This window comes from Molothrus aeneus, chromosome 3 (assembly GCF_037042795.1).
Source record: "Molothrus aeneus isolate 106 chromosome 3, BPBGC_Maene_1.0, whole genome shotgun sequence".
Classification (NCBI taxonomy): domain Eukaryota; kingdom Metazoa; phylum Chordata; class Aves; order Passeriformes; family Icteridae; genus Molothrus; species Molothrus aeneus.
The window spans coordinates 89,065,236-89,083,230 of record NC_089648.1 but is presented as its reverse complement, the minus strand read 5'-3'; the positions used below and the strand labels follow the sequence as shown (position 1 = coordinate 89,083,230).

At 37.9% G+C, this 17,995-nt stretch overlaps 1 protein-coding gene across 1 annotated transcript in view; it reads left to right on the top strand.

Moving 5' to 3' along the window:
- The window catches only part of ZNF292 (zinc finger protein 292), a 54,853-nt gene that overhangs the window by 13,580 nt on the left and 23,278 nt on the right, over window positions 1-17,995 (top strand). The window contains exons 2-4 of the mRNA XM_066547353.1: window positions 12,342-12,496; window positions 12,962-13,040; window positions 14,415-14,550. Coding sequence (XP_066403450.1) covers window positions 12,342-12,496; window positions 12,962-13,040; window positions 14,415-14,550 — 370 coding nt within the window. The remainder of the gene's footprint in view (window positions 1-12,341; window positions 12,497-12,961; window positions 13,041-14,414; window positions 14,551-17,995) is intronic.

Genomic DNA, 17,995 nt, shown 5'->3' with positions numbered 1-17,995 from the left:
TCTCCATTAGAATTAAAGCATCATCATCTGATTCTTCAGCCAAAGGAGTCTTGGCTTTCTAGAGCTATATTTTGCTTAACAACTTTATTGTGAAACAATTCAGAAGACACATTCTAGTAAAAATAGCATAGCAACAACGTAAAATCTTGATAGGCTTTAGAAATGAAAATTGAGTACAAATTGAGATTGATGTTCTTTGTTCAGTACCATAATTTAAATAGTAGTTGTCCTGTAGAAAATACAATTGCATTAGCTTATGTCATCCACAGTTTTGTATATGCAGTCTGATGCTGTGTACCTACTGGAGTTTTGCTGTTTGATTCTGGATAGTTTTGTATTATAATAACATGTAAGAGCTAATATTCTCACAGCACTTGTGTAGCTACAAAATCAAGGTAACAGTGCTAAGCCTTGGTAAACAAATACTGAATCAGTTAAATAGTGCCACTTTTAATTTGTATCATTGAACTGCTTTGGAAATTATTTAGAAGTACAGTGCTGTGCTGTTTTGATGTAAAATGACCTCTCTGTGTACAGTTGTAAATAAATAAAAAGTGGTTTTGTTGATTTTATTACGGCAAATCTGTGGTAGCAGTATTTTAGATGAGTGCTGTTCTGTCTGATGCTTGTGGACAGGTTTAAAATATGTGTTTTTCTATGTAAGTTCTGTTCTAACCTAAAAATCTGTAAAATAGCCTGTACGGTATCCCAACTGAAAAACAAAATGGAAACAAGTAATTGATGTTTGAGCTTTTCTGTTGGACACAGAGGTGAAAGGAAAATCAAGATTGATTATGATCATGGTGATGTGGAGAATGTCTTGATCAGAAGGTTGTCATACCACAGCAAAAGCAATAGATACTCATACTTTTTTCTTCCCTCATTTTCCCCTGTGCTTTTTTTATATGGGAAGGAGATGGGGTTTATACTATGTAACCATTTAGTTTACTCTTAAATGCTTTGAAAATCATGTCTTATAGTATTTCTAATGCCTAATGGTAAAGTCTCATGGGCAGTCTGAGCTAGACTTGGTTTAAATTAGACATAGAAGTAAGGAGTTTTTTGACATGCAGAACTAGTTCAAGAACTGTTCAAGTTTTTGCTTGAATACTTTGTTCATTTAACATCTTAGCTGGGTAGTTTGTTATTATACAAATTAAATGTAAATGCTGATTGCATCCCAGTGATTCCTTAGCTGCCTCCACTTTCCTCAAATAAGGTGGGTACCTTTCATGGGAACCTTAACCTCACAGTTTAAAAAAAAAAAGAGTTGCAGCAGTTGGCATTTTATGTGGTGAAGGGCTTGTTCTCCATCTTCTGGTAAAACACTGAACAACAAGAAGAAGAGAAAGGCAAGGAGAGAAATCACAAAAGTAAAAGATAGTTTTCATCTCTAGAAGCTTTAGCTCATCAAGGCTGAGAATAATTGTAGCATTACACTGTAAAGATTTTTTTGTGTGTGTCCCTTTAGGATGTAACTTTGCTGTGGGATTTCACAAGGACATCATCTGGTACTAATGTATCGGTAGGAAATCTTCTTGGCTGCAGATAATTTCTAAATTTGGATTTCTAATTTATTTTTAGTGTCTTGAATACTTAGTTAAAAAGAACACATGTTATGAAGCTATTCTGAACCAGTCTGTTAATTTTCCTTACAGGAGAGAGGCACACACAATGTTGCTGTGTTCTCTTAAGTTCTGATGGTCTGGAAATGCTTCTTGAAGCAATTGCTTCTAAGAAGCTGTGAGGACGATTGCCCGGTGCATGGTCTTGTGCTCATTGGTCATGCCTGCTATCATCCTAGTCATCTTCTAATTGAGTTCTTTGACACTGAATTCTTGGGGTGGGGATGATTTTACTATTGCAAGAGAGGACTGATACTCTGCGTGGAAAGGGAGATCCGTTCACTTACAGGTTCATTTCTATTTCACCAGTTCAGTTCTGTGCCTTCATGTGATTCGGTAATGATGCTTGCACAGCGCTGGAATTGCACAAAAGACTCAAGGCCAGCAGGCTGGCATAGTTTGTAAACTATCATAAATTGACCTTAAAAGCAGACAGTTATCAGCTTTTCAGGAATTTGAACAATGCTGTCTTCATCACATACTCAGTTCTATAATGGTTGTAGTAGTCAGTGAGATTATGCATCAGGCTCACAGTTTTACTCTGAAAAATACAGCTTTCAAAAATGAACTTGTCTTGAATGAGATGAATGTTTAGTCTCAGCCCAAGATTCAGTTTAATAGGTTTGTTTCCCAGAAAACAACCCAAACCAAAACTTTTTATTCTGCTATTGTAAAGTCAGAAGATAGCATCACCATCATGACTATACCTAGCTGCTTGATGAAGAATCCACATGAAGTCAGCATGTTCCTTGTGTCTCATGTCTTAGGATTCAGGGCCTTTGTCAGGGACTAAGCCGTCTTGCAATTTCTACCACTTTCTCCAGTATCCATGATCTGTTGCCATTCAAGGGCTTGTTACCTCTGCATGCAATTTGAGAATTTTTTTCCTGGCTATCCTAAAAAGACTGGAGAGCATTTAATTCTGTTGTCTTTATTCCCCAAAGCAGTGTTTTAGTGTCCATTCAGCATTTTTTTACTCCTTTTTTAAAGGTGTTTTATTTCTCACTATATTCTTCTGTTCTTGGTCTGAAGAATTTATGCATGTACAATAAATTTATTTAGAACAGCTTTATGTTTCCTTGCAGTTAGAATATAATTCAGAGATTAAAAAAAAACCAAACACTTTTTGTTCATCTATATTTAATGTAGGTATTTCAGTTGTGAATTTATTGGTATTAAAAAGCACCAGTATATTCATTTTTTAAAAGAAATTTCTTCATCTTGGATGTCTCAAAGCAACTGCATAAACCTATATATTTATGAAATGTTTTTAGAAGTTTCTGTATCTGCTGGTCTAGCTGCACAAATTGTAGATCTCAAAATACTTAGTTACCCTAGTATCAGGATGTGTGCACACCCTTAATGTGACACCATCTGGGAGCTGTGCTTGTGCACAGTTGCCTTGCATGCTTCTGGGATGGAGTGCTGCACATCTGAGATTGCTCAGTATTTCCTGTTGTTGTCAGTTGTCAGTGAGCTTATCTACTGGCAAGATGTGAGTGGTGGAGATTCTCAAGTTCGAGCAGAGAGTTGTGTCTGTGTGCACATTCCAGTACTGATGAACAGTCCTTGTGGAACCATGGATACTGCAAGAACTTTATTGAATATTTCATGGTGCTCCTAACTCCCATGAGAAAGGAAAGTTCAAATAGCAGTTTCAAATCTGGTTCTGTTTTCTTTTCAGTAATAGTTAAATGTAAGCAGTTAGTTGTTGCTTGTTACTACCATACCTGAAAGGTCAGCAATGTGAAGAACATGCTGGGAAATACTTTTTCAGAGAGAAGCAGATAAGTCAGTTTTCCTTTCCAAAACTGCAACCTAAGATTATAGACCCTTGGAGTTAGGATTTGAGGGGGTGGGGGGTGTCTTTAATCTTACTAATTGTGTTGTTTTGGTAATTGAATAGTAGACTGCTTCTTTGTTGGAGAAAAAATACAGCAGAGAGAAATTATCTGGGCCTCTACTTGTCAGACTTTCAAATCCATGTCTTCATTTAGTGATTATCTTCAAGGTGTGGAGATCAGTGCAAAAGGCAATGAAAATGAAGTACAGAATCATGAAGGGGAAAATATTTTTTGCTGGAGATGTAGTAAATCTCACTTTTCTAAGCTTCAGTAAAATTATAAGTGTCAAAAGCAGAAAGATGGCTGTTCAGAAACAAGGAATTGCATAGGGTACAGAATATTGGGATACATTTCCATTTTAATTTCAGTTTAGGTTTAAATGGTAAGAGTCTTATAGCTTACCTTCAGGGCTACACTTTGTTTTGTAATACAAAGAGAGGATTGTGCTGGTAATACAAAACCAGGAGGTGTCACCTGTTCTGTTTGCTTCACAGGTCAGCATGGCTGCACTGTCAGTGTTCTTCACATTCAGCAGCAGTCAGCATAGGAAGATTTTCAGTAAACACAATCAGTATTTTCATACCCTTACTGCTCCAGTGTCTTGCTTTGCCTGCTTCTCATGGCTCATTGTTGCATGTTTTAATAACTTGCACATTGACAAACAGGGGTGAGACTATTACTTGCATTACATTCTTAAAATACAGCTGTCTATATTTGAAAGGTTGTTCATGCTCATCTATAGTACTACACAAGAAATTTGAGGAAGCAAGAGTTTAAATAATTGCAAGCAGACAGTAATGTGGAACTTTTAAAGGTCAGTATTAGAATTGCCATTATCTTTTTGTGCTGTTCTTTAGCTGACCACAGGCAATATATTTCATGACCTGAGGGAAATAAATACAGCCTTGTTTTTCTCAGTTTGCATGGAAAAAGAAAACATCTTCTAGATGATGAGTTGTACTTGAACAGTACATATGTGGTAGAAATAGTATATGGGACTATAAAATAGTTCCTTTCCCTTTTGTTATATGTATTTAACAGGCAATGTCTGGCACTAGATCTGATTTTCTAACACGATCTAATGTAGAAGACAACCGTTCACAAAGAACATCTATTTAAATCATATCTCACTACCCATGTCTTATTGTCAGATAATAGTATTGCCATGGTAAGCTGATTTATTCCTTAAAAAAACCTAAGTCCTTGTCTTTCAGGTTGTGAGCTGACCATTGACTTAATTCATTGTGATATGTGTATCTCTGTTGTTACAAACTAAATTAACAGAATTGTCTGCTTTTCAGAGTATCTGAAAAATGATGTATGATTTTGACAAGAAACATGTACTTTAATGCACTTTTTGAAAAAGGAAAACTAAATATTTTGGCACTTGATGTTTTTGAACTACCTTTGGCCAGAATAATTGTGTGAGATCTTTCCTTAGTAGTCTAGTAAACTTGCAGGCTTAAACAGACAAACTTCAGATATTCAAATACTGAAAGAAATCATCATTATATCTCTTCCCCTGCTTTTTAATTTCTCTAGGTTATAATCTTATAGGGAGGAATAAGATAGCACAAATCATTTTCATGTATTGTCTCACCATAAGTCAGGGACTGGGAGATCAAAGTCACTCTTAAGTGAAGGTCAGGTTCATGACCACCTGTGGAGCCTGATTGTGCAAAGTTCATTGAATCATAGAATGGATTGGGTTGGAAGGGACTTTAAGATCATCTAGTTCCAGGCCATGGGCAGGGATGCCATTCACTAGATCAGGTTGCACAGGACCCATCCAGCCCAGCCTTGAGCAGTGCCTGGGATGAGACTTCACCACCTTCTGAGTAAAGAATTTCTTTCTAACATCTAATCCAAACTCACCTGCTTTCAGTTAAAAGTATTTCTCTTGTCCTGTTGCTATCTCCCCATACAAAATTTCTTGCCCCCCCACTTAAATACTGGAAGGCCACAGTGAGGTCTTCCCAGAATCTTTTCTCCTGTATGCTGATCAACCTCAGCTCCAAGCCTTTATTCATAGGAGTGCTGCTCCATTCCTCTGATCATCTATGTGGCCTCCTCTGGACCTGCTCAGCCAGGTCCATGTCTGTCTTGTGCTGAGGACCGCGGGTGCAGCACTCCAGGCTGGGTCTCACAAGGACAGAGTAGAGGGGGAGAATCCCCTCCCTTGATCAGCTGGCCACTCCTCTTATGGTGCAGCCCAGGATGCAGTTGGCTCTCTGGGCTCTGAGCACACCTTGTTGGCTTATGTTCAGCTTTTTATCTATGAGAACAAGCAAGTCCTTTTCCTCAGGGCTGATCTCAATGAGTTCTCCCAGTTTGTACTCACATCTGGGGTTACCCTGACCGATGGGCAGCACCTTGTACTTGGACTTGTTGAACTTCGTGATGTTCTTGTAGATGCAGTTCACAAGCTTGTCCAAGTCACTCGGGGTAGAATCCCTTTCTTCTCATGTCAACTACACTATTCAGCTTTGTATCATCTGCAAACTTGCTGAGGGTACTCTTGATCTCAGTGTCTGGGTCATGGATGAAGATATTGAAAAGCACTGGTCCCAAGATTAAGTCCTCAGGGACACTTACTCTGGATCAAACTATGCTATATGTCTTCTTCTTTTCAGTCCATTTAAAACTAAGCATCAAATTGTAAACCAGTCCAGAGCAGTCAGTGGAACTTGATTTGATTCAAGTGGTTATGTTATCTGGTTCATTACAGTGTACAGCATCTCTCTCCATCTTCCTCTGTGTGGTGATACCAAACTCCGGATCTCCAATTGATTTTCATTTCCTCATGGTCCATCATCTAGTGACACAAGCTGTGACTGGTTATTAGAACATACCTGTCACCTTCACAGGGGAGAATCTTAAGCCAAGAAAAATATTCTTAAATCATGTGCATGGTTTATATGGGAGACTTGCTCCACTGGTTTTCTTCAGTTACCCTTTCTTGACTGGAACCCTCACTTTCCTTTGAAATTTCTGTTCATGATAGCAGAAGCTATACTTCACCAGCTTTGAATAAAGCTTGATGTGTTTTCTTGAATCAGGCCATTGGTGGTTCCTCTGAAGGCAGCTGCTCTTTTGTATCGGGTGGTTGTTGGCAGGTACTGGTGGAGTGAGAGGTGAGGTTGTGTCAAGAGGAGCCCTGCCTCTGTGGGAGTGCTCCATGTGAACAGCAAGTGGCAGAGTGATCTCACTGAGAAGTGCTGGAGCTCCTGCACCTGCCTGCCTGTGTGCGTGGAGCTCTGTCATTGCTTTGCTGCCTCTGCCACTGTGGAGTTTATTTCATGGAGAGAGTTCCTTCAGCCACTCTTTGTGTGCAGCTCCCTAAGACTCATCTCCACATAATACAGTTGTGTCATTTTGTTTGGATTTTCTCCTGTGTGGATGTGCTTGAAGAAAGTCACTGAAATAAAGGTTTTGCTACTTAACTGCAGTTGTTTGAGAGGTGCGGCTTACCTGTGTGACCACTGTCTGTCACTTTCCCAGCCTCTTTGTCCTTTGGGTGTAGCAGGGAATGAAAAGGACAGTCCCAGGCATGTCCTTACATAAATTTAAGTAAACATACCCTTATTCAGGTGTGTTCAGGGTAAGAATCTGTTCTTCAGAGCTGAAGAAACATGTAGGTGTGGACCATACACGTGTAACTTCTGTTAACAGTTAATAATGCTGCCTTTTAATATGAAACATATTTTACCACTGCTTTGGTGTTGTAGGGCTAGTTTTAGCAAAGAAGATTGTTCAGTACAGCATTCTCTGGTGGGTGGGTTGCTACAGCAACAGTCTTGTAAGGGTTCTGATAAAGATTGAAAAGTAAGGTCTGAACCTTACCTGTGGTTGTATATTTTTTTGCAGTTTAAATCACAGGTATAGTACATATTTTTATTGTACAGGTCAAGATCATTCCACTTTTAGAGGATTCTTGACTGTGTAAGCTGCTGCTAAAATAAAATGCCTGTTTCAGTCTCAAAGAGAAGCAAAACTTTTGCTGCTGTGCTCAGAATGCAGTACTTGGCTTGATTAACAAGCATGTCCTGACTAGGGAGATAAATAACTTAATGAGGCCCAGGGCTGGGGGTAAAATTCTTTCTTTTTATGGTTGTAAGCAGAGCACAACACTGATTCATTAAGCAAAGCAGAATGAATTTGATTTTCTTTGTATAATGGCAGCGCTGTATAGTCTAAAGACATCCAGACAAGGAAATCTGTCATACTGAGGAATATTTTTGAAGGGTGTGGTGGGTGTAAATGCTTAATATAGTTCACATAATGGCTTGGAAGTGGCTGATCTATATATATGAGATAAAAATAGCACTATTTAATGCTGAAATTACTGCCACTGTTTTATAGTGCAAATTTCTTCCTTTTTACATTGTGTTTGCCACTTTAAAAAGATGGTAGTAACAGGTCACCAACAGTCTGAATACTTTTTGTTAGATGGTGTATTCTGACAATTTGCCAATCTGTTGATTATAACTATTTTGACTAACTGCAAATGAACTTCAGATCTTAAAAATTAGATTTTATTTGCTTCAGTTTATTCTTAATAATCTGAATGTAGATTGAAGTGGTCTTTATTGGACTGTCATAGTTTCTGCCAGTGCTTTTATAATTCTTCTATTATCCAATTTTCTGGTATTAATGACTACATGGTATTTCTGCAAAGTTCCTATTTGTCTGGGAGAATTTCTGCTTGGTTGTGTCATAATGGGTCAGCAGTCTTGGTATCCCCCCATGTGCAGATTGGATGGTATACTGCCTACCTGGTGGTTCTTTACCATGCTGACCACTGACCATGAAACTTGAGATCTCCTGATCTTGTTGCTGCAGGTCTCAGTGGTCACTTGCCATTGGGGTCTCTCTACTGAGCCTGACGGTTTCTTCCTTAGGTTCTCATATTTGCAATGGCAGGTGAGAATATTCTCAATATTCTTCAGTCACACTTCTCAAACAACCAATTGTTTAGTTATATCTTCCTGCCTCCTTCTTTTTTCTTACCCTTTCTTCTTCTTTCTTGTCCTCCACACTTTGGACAATTCCAGGATATGTTTCTTGGCTTGGTAGCAAAGTTGGAAATGTCCTTAATTTACCAAAGCTTACATTAATCTTGCTGTTTGCTGTGGTCTTTTGAAGAGGACATGAGTAAAAGTAGGTGCTACTGCCTTGGTCTTATATGTTAGCTACCACTTGGGAGGTTGGTTATTGTTGTGGTTTGGTTTGGGGTTTTTTTAATATATATTTAGTCTAAAAAGAGAAGTATGTTTTTTCAAATTATTCAGAAAGGGAAGTAATTCTATATGACGGTGTTAGTTTTAACTATTTATCACCAATTACAAAGCTAATTGTCTGAGCTAAGAAGCATTCCAAACTAATGCAAAGAATTTTCCCAGCATATCTGTGAATCAATATGAACACTAAGCTGTGCCGAATTTCAGATTAGTATGTTTGTCCCTCTTTTATTCAGTCTCACCAGCGACTTGTTTTCACATTTTCCCTTTACTGGGAAAATTGTCTTTTAAGCAAGTGTGAAATCAGTTATGCTGTAATACTCTTTCAACAAAAAGCACTTGTGTGGTGTTTTCTCCAGTACAAAAATGCAAGTCATTCCAAAACACTTAAAAGAAGAAAAAGTTTACTCCAAAAGGAAAAAGGATTATATGACTGTGCTTTTTATTTTAAATTTTCTGCAAGTATTATACCGTAAAAGGTGCAGTATTGATTGCTCTAGTGAATTCTTAACAAGACACAACATCAGTTTGAGGAGAGAGGGTTACTTTTACAGGTCTCTGGCTTTCATGTAAACTGAAGCTTATGCTATTCACTCTTTTAATGTGACTACTTACATCAGCTAGACAAGGGGAAGAAGTTATTACCTTTTCTATCCAAAACACTGCTCCAAGACCCAAAAAGTGAAGAATATAAAGTATACTTTCCTGGGCTGTTTTTTGTTCAGCTTTGCTGTTTTGCCACTAGCATCCTTAAATATGTTGCATATGACAAGTCAGTAATGGAAATCACAGTATACTTCTGTTTATGAGAGTATTAGGACAAAGGGAGACTTTTTTGCTGGAGTTTCTTTCAAGATTCTTTGAAGGCAACTGCTTTGTTCTGATCTGATCATTCTAGTGCATTGAGCAAAATTGCCAAGAGGTACTGAAATACTGTTTGCTAATATTGTTAGCTTGTTTATCTAGTCCTCCTCTGTTTTTTCTTACATGCTTCATCTCTGTTTTGCTCTTCCATCTTTTCTCTACAATGATCTGTGAAGCTTTTTTGCTGCACTTACGAGAGCATCAAATTGAGTGTTACAGTAAAACAGACCATATTCCAGTCAGGTTAAGGGTTCCAGTAGGAAGTACTCGATGCTCAGAAGCATTTTCTGCTGCAGGAGAGGGATAGAGTATGTAACTTCTTTACATATTGATTGTGTGGTAAGATCACCTTTAAAACCAAACCTTTAATGCAGCGCTTTGCCAAAGCTTTCATATTTCTTACCTTTTATGTCCTTGAATGAGATACCTTTGGGTTTTTGTTTTGGGTGAATGATATGTAATGTGGTGATGGTATTGTAATTGCAAATGACCATATGAAACAGATTTCTGATTCAGTTCAGTATAGTTGACATTTTTTATTGGGAGGATTTATTTGGATATTAAAATATAAGAATTTAAAGTATGTTCTTAATATTACCACTGACTAAGGCAGTACAGACAGACAATGCTGAATTTAACTTAAGCTTAGCTTTTTAGCTAAACTAGATTTGAAGACAGGAATAAACCTAGTTTTGTTTTGTCTTGTTTTTTTTTGATATGATGGCTTGCATTTCTAAAATAGTTAACATTGGTTTTCTTACTTTCTGATACATAAATTTGCACCAAGTTCTGTTTTATCATTTGAGTTGCATTGTATCCCAAATATAGCAAATTCTTTTAGATAGTTGTACTAATATGTTAGAAATTAAACAAATTTTCAACATTTGTTGTTAAATAATTTGAGAACCACTTTATTCTGTTTCTTATTCAGGTGTGTGGGAAACTCTGTAGCAGAAGAGCTTTGTTGCTCAGAGGGCTCTGATTTTCCTTACCAGAACAAACCTTGCCAGAATTGAAAAAATGTTGTCAAAATTAGTTTAATTACAGCTGACCTTAAAAAAAAAAAAAAAAAAAAAGAGAACTGTGACTTTTGCTAAATGTCCTTGACACAATGAGCTCTGTAACATGCTTTCACACTGACAAACCTGATTTCCTTCTGTGCATACAAGGGGATAATAGCAGATGTTTTTCTGCCAGACACAGACATCAGCAGGTCCTATTATTTCATTTCCCATAGTATTCCTATAAATAAGTCTATGAAATAGTCCCCTGCCTGAAGTGTGGGTCCCAAACACTTAGTAATACAAAGTCCAGATGGCAGCCAGCTGCTTGTGGCTTCCTATCAAAGCTCAATACTGGAGCAAATAGTCTCTTAACTTCTTTATTACTAACTGAAGGAAGGGACAGAGCATATCTTCAGCACTTTTGTGGATGATAGTGATTTGGTAGGAGCAAGCAAGGTAAGAGAGAGGTCAGAGAGACTGTTGGGAGGGAGCTCAGCATCTGGGGGGAATGCACTGAGTTTGGCCAAGGTGAGCACAAAGCTGGAGGGTGGGAGGGAGTGTGGCCCCATGCCACCAGTAGAGGCTTGGGACCAGCTCTGGGGCAGCAGCCCAGCTGTTCTGAGCAGCTCCAGTGTGCCCTGGCTGAGCACTTGCTACACTCTCAGCTGTGGTAGCACCAGTTTGAGGGGGATTAACCCCTCTGTTGAGAACCTGTGGGACTGCTTCTCTAGGTACTGGTGGAGGAAAATCTTAATAAATGGAATTCTAAACACTCAGAAACAGGTTGCCTATAAAGGCTATAGAGTCTCTGTTCTTCAGGATAGACACAGCTCCATCAACATATTCCTCCAAACTATATATCATAATGGCCCTGCTTTTGGTGGGGTGTCAGACAGCCAAAACTGCTCTCTTATATTCTCAGCTTTCTGCATGTTATGCCCCTCAAGAAGCAGACAGCAAAATTGGTCATTGTAATATGACAGACTCCATGCAACCTGCCTTGGTGTAAGGATGAGTTTGCAATCCATCAAATTACCCTAGGCATGATAGCAGAGATCCATGGGGGGATGTGGTTGGGATGATGACTCTGCCTAAATGTGTGTCTGAGTCCCGCAGCATTGACTGAAATGAATAGAAGTCTTCTGCACTTTGGTTGCTGATGTTTATTTCATCACTTTCATGAGTTTTAGTTTGAAATCACGATTTGTAGGTATTCATGTGGCAAGTAGGAAACCACTTTTTTTACTAATGAGATTTTGATGTACAGATGGTATCTTTAAAATGCATAGAACATATTCCTTTCAGAGCCCGTAAAAAGCAATGTTCTGAAGATACCTGTATCTTCAAGGTGGCAAGGCAGGGGAAAAGCAAAATTGTTCCTGGAAGTAGAAAATTAAAATAAAGACTAATGCTTTCAAATTTACTTGCTTTAGAAGCTGAAATGTGGAGATGAATGTCTAAAAATGACCCTTAATTATGATATGCTATTCAGGCTTCTGTATTTGGATAATAGGAATATAAAATGAATCATATGATGTTACCACAGGGAGGAAGTGTCAGTCATAACATTTTTATATGATCAGAGAATGATTGTGTGTGGAGTCTAAGTGTCAGTTGTTAATGAAACAGTAAATTTTAAGGGGAAAAAAGCATGCTTTGAGAATATGTAATTCATATTAAGGAGATCTACTAGTGAGAAATTTAAAATTTTAAACTTACATTTGTTCCTGATTTTTGGATTGTTTTTTCTTTTTTCCTAAATAGACTTTGTTGGAATATGCAGAAAAGTGGAAGACATCAGAAGATCCTCTGCCTCTGTTGGAGGTGTACACGGTGGCTATCCGAAGTTATGTTAAAGCACGACCTTACCTTACCTCTGAGTGTGAAAACGTTGCCTTTGTGCTTGAACGTTTAGCACTGTGAGTATGGTGGTTTGGTTACTGAAACCAGTCTGTATGATATTAACTTGTCATTGCCTAAATGTTTTCCCAATCCAGTTATGAGCACCTGTATGTATGGGAGAATATCTGGTTGCTGAATTAAGGCAAGAAGGATTCCTGACCTAGGACAAGCCAACATTCCTGGCTTGAAACACTTTGCTATTATTGATCTGCATACAATCTGAAAGGGCATCAATTTGCACAGGCTTTTACAGAGTTGGATTCAATTATGTTTGTTTTTTTTTAATAGTGTCTTTTAGAGAACTTGCTTTTACATTTTCTGCAAGAGTGTTTGTGGCCTCTTTTTCTTTCTGTGTTCAAAAAAGCAAACTGTTCTGTGGCTGGTGTTTCAAACAACTATTTTGATATTAGAATAAGGAATTGTTGATTATACAATTTCAACATCAAAAATTTCCTCAAATAATATTCCTTTTTGACTTCCAGAAGCTGTATTGAACTTCTACTGTGTCTGCCTCTGGACTTACCTGAAAATAAATGGGAAGAATTTCAGGCTTTTGTACAGGTGAGTTTAGTTCATAAAATAAAGAAAATAGCTTTTCAGAATGGTTTGGAAACCTAGGGATATTAAGTGTGTAGCCTGTCTGTAACGAGCAAGGCCTTCAGCTGGAAATCCTGCATACTCTGCAGTAATTGCTGAAGGTAATATCATCTGTCTGCATGCAGCAGCTGTGGAGAAAAAAAAAATAGCTATAGATTATTGAAATAAGATTCATGTTTTAAAATATAGTTCACTATTAACACTCTTAGAAATTAAATATTATCATATACGTCATTCTGTACTATATATGGTTGTATGTTTGAAACTTACGAACTTCAGTTGATACTGAAGGGTTTTAAATCTCACAGGGCACTGGCTGGTTAAGGTTTGAGCACTGCATTAAAGGAGGGTGTTGGAACAAGTTCTGCTTCTCAGTATTTATCAGAAATACGTAGTGGGAGGTCCAGCATACTGTTTTTAAAAAAAAGAAAGTGGGGGAGGGAGAGAAAAGGATAATAATGAAAAGACCAGATACAGTTACCTCAGGATTCTGAGCCTAAATGACATGGGAAGATGAAAGGCTGATTATTTTAGAGTGAATTCTGACTAGCAATTGCCTTATATAAATCAATTCTAAAGAATTGATTTATAAAAGGCAAACACATCTCTAAAGAGATGTGTTTGATGCTGAGGAGAGTTCCACAGCCTTGAGAGCAGGTGGAAAAGTAAAAGAAAAATGAGCCATTTCTTGGCTGTTTTTTTTTTTTTTAAGGACCAGTGTAAGTTGTGCATTGCTACTTAAGCCACAGATTTTTGCAGGTATTTGTTTTGCTTCCAAATGTACATCTGCTCACAGAATTTATTCTAGTATATAAATACCATGGAAGACATTTTAATTGATTTTAAGACTCCAGCCTGTTTATTCATATTTGCATAGAACTATGCAGTGAGATCTTAAGAGCTAAAATCTTTCGACATTATAAAAATTTTTTTTTCACTGTCTCCAGTACGTAGAATTTGAGCCGCTGAAGAGCTTGGGAAGATAAAGTTTAAGTACCTGGTACCAGAACAATATGTGGACTAGAGAAATTGCTCATCCATTTTTAAAAGAGAGGCCTTTTTCAAAATTTAGTTTCAGAAATTTCAGAAGTAGCCCTGTTAATAAATCTCAAGGTGAGTTTGAAGCACTCAGTTGTTTTGGTTTCTCAGCTTATATCTCAGGCAACAGAGGCAGAAGTAAAACCTGTATAGGCTGAAGGTTAAGGTTGTTTTGTTATACTTGTAACTCTCCATCTGGTAAGGCATTAATGTGATAACATAAGGTACAAAGGAGTATGAAAGACACATTATTTATGTCTTTTTAAAACAATACCTTGTTTTGTAAAATATATTATTCAGGTGGCTCATAAAAACTTGATGGAAAATGGCAGCCAGGAACTGCACATTTTAACAACACTTACACAAGAGAAGGGAGTGTGGAAGAACCCAGTATTGTGTGGTATTCTGTCCCAGGAACAATTGGACCCAGATAAAGGTAAAATTTAGAGTTATTTACTTCAATTTCATGGTATATTGAAATATTATTATGATCAATGGAAGTTTTTTGTTCAATACAGTTTGTGGTAATTTATAAGCTATATAAATAAATATGCATGTAGCATTTTCTGAACTATTAAGATAGTATGTTCATGGTAACATACAAATAATTTAATGTTGGTATTTTGCATAAAACATAATCATGCCTCAAATTCTCTTGCCATTTTCTTTATAAGCCATGTGAAGGGAGTTTACATACAGGCTAATTTACGATGGGGTAAGTTCAGTACTAATATGCAAAATTTATTTGCCATAAACAAAAAATTAAAAACTGCATATATTTTTTTAAATGAGAATGTCATTTATTCAGTTATGAATGCCAAGAGGACCTTTACTGAAGTTCATTGAGACCTGAGTTCTGAGAATGGCTAACAGTAGTTGCATGGGGAAGGGTATGTGATCAGCAGAGGCTTACAAGGATAGTGCCCTGATAGGTTATTTTTGTTTTGGTCCCTGCAATTCAGAAGCGGTATCCTTGTGTGAATAAATCTTAGTTGTTTTTTTAATTCTTTAACTAAATTGTTTTAGAATCTGTATAAAGCATCACGCATAAGCTCTATGGCAAAGTTGCACAGTTCTTACATCAAGTGAAGTAGTTCCTCTTAGTGTCTGCCTCCTTTTAGCCTGGTACCTGCTTATTTCATATGATATTTTCTATCTATTAACAAGTTAACTCTTCTCACATTTTTTAATGAATGCCTCACAAGACCTGATTCGATAGACTGCTATCATATCTCATCTTCTCTCTTCTGTAGTCTTACATGTCTTCCAAATTTACTGTCTCATTCTTTCTATGGGGAACTAAAGGTTTATTCAGCAGTGAATATGATTTTCTGCTTTCTGCAACATTCCTTTCATAATATTTAATAATAATAGTTTTATAACATTAGCCTTGCTTCTTGACTGAGCATTGAACCAATGTTTTCTTAAATCAGAACTAAACAAGACATTTTTTTGAGGACTAGTACCTATTTCAGTGTTAGCTTTTTCCCCTATCATGCCTGTATGTACATTTAGGCTTGTATTTTTTTCCTCCATGAAAATCATTTTGGGGGTTTTGTCAACATTTTAATTTTATCTGGTATGCTGTGTTATGGACTGTTGGCATGTTTTTACTACCCTGCTTTTGTCAGCATATTTTGTCATGGTTCTCCGCCCTTTTCCAAATGTTTATAAATGTGCTGGACAAAGCCCATCCCTGGTACAGATCCTACAGAAACCCACTGAGAGTTTGTTTGGTTTTTTTTTCTTTTTTTTTTTTTTTTTCTTTTTCCAGTAACTGATAATTTATCTGTACAAGGCTCTTCTTTTTACTGCCAAGAGAGCTTGGTATCTTTAGGGATTTGATGGACTTCTTTTAGTGCTTTAAGAAAACAAGTTGGGTCTCCTTGTATTCAAATTACCACAGCTCTCTTGGATAAGTCCAGTAAATGTAAAAAATTATTTTCAATTTTTTTTTCCAGAAGTTGGGCATACTCTTCCACAAGATTTGCATTTTGTTGCTTCTTTTAATTACTTATTCTACACCTAATGCAGACTTTGGATTAGTATGTAGTCCTCAGAGTCCCACAGAGTGCTCCTTTACTAGCTTCCTCTCAACCACACTGCTGCCGTTGTAACTTGTAAGGTACGGGTAAGAGGGAGGTTTAATTAATATTTAATTGCCTTCTATTTGAGTCTTTTTAAGACCCTGCTCATGAGTTCAGTATTGGATGAGGAGGACACAAGGCAGTAAGTAAGATTGTGACCATGGACTTCAGGAGAGCTAACTTTACCATCTTTAAGGAATTTCTTGTAAGAGTCCCATGGGAACAGGTCCTGCACTGCTATCAGACATTGCGTTGCATTGCATTTGCATGGTGACCGGACCTGCTATTACTTCAGGTTTCACCTGCATGACTTTTTTTTTTCTGAAGATAAGAAACACTTGTATTTGGAGAGAGGAATTTTCTACATTTCTCCACTTCATTAATTGGTTATGGAAGGAAACCTTAGTAAAGTTGTCTTAATTTTCTCACATCATAGTGGGTCTTTTGTCTTACTGGCCTCCTCCTGAACTACAGATGGCTTAATGTGAGATCAGGACTGATATTAATCTAGAATTGAAACTGATCTGAATTAATGACAACTGAAAATTAGGTTTCCTGAAGTCATGTGGCTGTCTGTGTAGCCTTATTGCTCAGTGTGCTGAAGACTGAAAGTTGAAGTACACCAAAGTGTTTAAGGTTATGCCATAGCCTATGCAATGTTAAAACACTGCACTTCCATCCTTAATTTCTGTCAGTGTGGCTTGTGCTCTTTAGCATGAACTTTGCCATCCTCGAAGTTATAATTTTCTTGTAGTGATGGTATAATCCTTCAAAACTGTCATTGGTATCTCCTCTGCTGATACAGAGGGTGAGTGGAGGAACTGTCTAGAGGAAAAGGATCTTTGATAACCTTATGAAAAGCTAGGCTGCTGCTGCTTTTTTGGTATTTAATTCTAATTATCCTTAGAGATTTAAACCTGGATGCCAAGAGTTGGGTTCTTGAATTTTTCATAAGTTTAAATGTAGTAGGGAGGCATCTAAAGAATATCTCACTGAAAGGAGAATCTGGATACAACCATCACTATCCAGAGATTGTCAAGGTGGATAACAGGCAGAATGTAACAGCCAACGTGGATCTATTTTCAATAATTAGAGCACCTGTCACCAGAAGTTGAATGATATGAGTAGCCTCAGTTTTGAGAGAAGAAAAACGTGTTTTCATCCTGGGTATATTCAAAGCAGCCATCTGGAACTTCTTGTACCCTTTCTCTAGACACTGTGCCACCACAGAGGCATCTAGGATTGATGCTGCATTCAACAGAATTGTGCTGAGATGTTTGCATGAAGGATTCTGAGTCCCAGCTCCTGGTAGATTTGGAAAGCATCAAGTCAGTTCAGAGTCACTCACAGTGTGAATGCACATATGGACTAACACTTGAAGATGACGGAGGACGTGTCATGGCTCAACCCCAGCCAGCAGCAAAGCCCCACTCAGCCACTCTCTCATTCCCCCACCACCAGCACTGGGGAGAGAATAGGAAGGGAAAGGTAGAAACCTCATAAGCTGAGATAAAGACAGTTCCATAGGGAAAGCAGAAGCCATGCACACAAGCAAAGCAAGGAATGAATTCCCTGCTTCCCATGGGCAGGCGGGTGTTCAGCCATCCCCAGGAGAGCGGGGCCCCATCACACCTCAGGGTCACTTGGGAACACAAACGCCATCGCTGCAAACGTCCTCCCCTTCCTCCTTCCTCCCTGCCTTATATACCGAGCGTGATGTTCCATGGTCTGGAATGTCCCTTTGGTCAGCTGGGGTCACCTGTCTGGGCTGTGTCTCCTCCCAAGCTCTCCCAG